The 1,688-nt window shown below is 48.3% G+C and overlaps 1 protein-coding gene across 1 annotated transcript in view; it reads left to right on the forward strand.

Moving 5' to 3' along the window:
• Positions 1-675: 675 nt before the first annotated feature.
• Positions 676-1,688, forward strand: part of LOC118422578 (myosin heavy chain, fast skeletal muscle-like) — a gene marked incomplete in the record, with an annotated part of 11,468 nt that continues 10,455 nt past the window's right edge. The window contains 1 exon segment of the mRNA XM_035830213.1: positions 676-1,688. Coding sequence (XP_035686106.1) covers positions 1,194-1,688 — 495 coding nt within the window.

Here is a 1,688-nt window from a genome sequence, read left to right on the forward strand (position 1 = left end):
TTACACAATGTTTTCTCTTGAAATTTTGAAATAATATCTTGTCATCAAATTGACTGTTTTCAACACATCTCACGCCATTCATTTCAAATATAATCTGACGGATTCTCTTAACAACATTTTTCCAAAATTCTCATGCAATTATCAGATTAAAAAAAAAATCTCATCTGTTCCAACAAGGAACAGTGTTGGTTTTGCTACATTCACTGCAGAGTTTTGAATAATATGCAATCTTCCAACCTGAAGTATAAACACTCCTCTATACACGGCAGATATGTTTTCTGCACAACATGGTTCGTCGTTAGGGGGCGTAGCTGTCGAAACCTTGCTCAATTCAATCAAGGACGTTATCAATTCGGCTCGCCATGTCTGTGTGGGAAGTACACAAGATTGATTTACCCCATGTTCTTGGTAACTGGGATTCTTTTGTTGTTTGCACATTGATTGAAGAACCCGTATCATTAGCAGAGACAGGGAAGTGAAAGGAGACAGAGTCTGGCCCCGGGGTGAGATTCAGCCGGAGTTTGCTTGTGTTACCCGACACCTTTTGTATCACGATACAATCAGTTTTCACTTTCAATAAACACTAGACCGTAAATAGAACACTGTGTAACATTCTGGTTGAAAGTATCGCGGGAAAATAGTGTCAGGCGTTAGGTTTTAAAATGTTCCTTTAGTTCAAGCCTGGGGCCTCACATTCTCTTTAATTCTCGACACCAGTCCCTGTGACCCCGGGCGCATTAAAGCTCAACACAAAGACGACAAAGTGTGTTCTCCTACACAATAACAGCCTCTGTTTTCCCAGCTTAGGCCAGATTATATTAGGATAGCGTGTGGCGTACACTGAAGTTTATGCAGAATGGGGTGACTTTGGTGTGAGACTTCAAAGAAATATGTACCCAGCCTATGCAGGTATGTGCCCACAAATTGCACATGCCGGTCCTTTGTTCCTCAGTGGTCGGGCAACTCTCCCGCAGGTCACTGGGCTTTAGCGGCAACACGAGTGAAAGGTTGTCGCGTGGACCAATCACAGCGGACCTGTGACACAAAAGGTGAAAGCTGCTGTGATAAGCAGCCTGTAGACTGAGTCCACCCTGCCTGTTGTGTTTTTTAAGGCGTACTAAAACGCACGGGTAGAGAGGAGACACTGGTTGTCAGTAGTTTTCGTCCGCTTTGGTAAGCTCCAGGCCGCCTCCATGTCCCACTACGCCAGCCAGCTGAGGGGGGACGCTCAGGTCCCGATTGGGACGCGGTACACCGTACACAGCAGCAGGATTAGCGGCAGCCAGGCGGCTTCCGCCGGGGCCAGCTACAGCGCGACACGAGTGAAACAGAGCAGCCATTACAGCCATGGCGTGGCCAGCGCGAACGCCTACCATTACGAGAGCGACCTCACGGATCGCTTCAACTCCTACGCCGTCAAAGTGCGTCTCCTGGAGGACGACAACAGGAGGATCGGGATTCGTAACGAGGAGCTGGAGATAGTTATCAAGGAGCTGAGAACCAAGCTGACCGAGCTCAGCCATTTAAACGGCATCATGTCCACCGAGCTGGAGTTCTATCGTGGCGAGAATGGGAAGCTCGCACACGTCATTGAAACGCTGGAGCTGAGGAATTCCGGCTTACAGTCGCAGGTGAACGAAGCCATAGAGGCCGGCGAGCGGGCAAAGGCGAGGATCAACGAACTGATG

The sequence above is a fragment of the Branchiostoma floridae genome, chromosome 9 (genome assembly GCF_000003815.2).
Source record: "Branchiostoma floridae strain S238N-H82 chromosome 9, Bfl_VNyyK, whole genome shotgun sequence".
Taxonomy (NCBI): Eukaryota; Metazoa; Chordata; class Leptocardii; order Amphioxiformes; family Branchiostomatidae; genus Branchiostoma; species Branchiostoma floridae.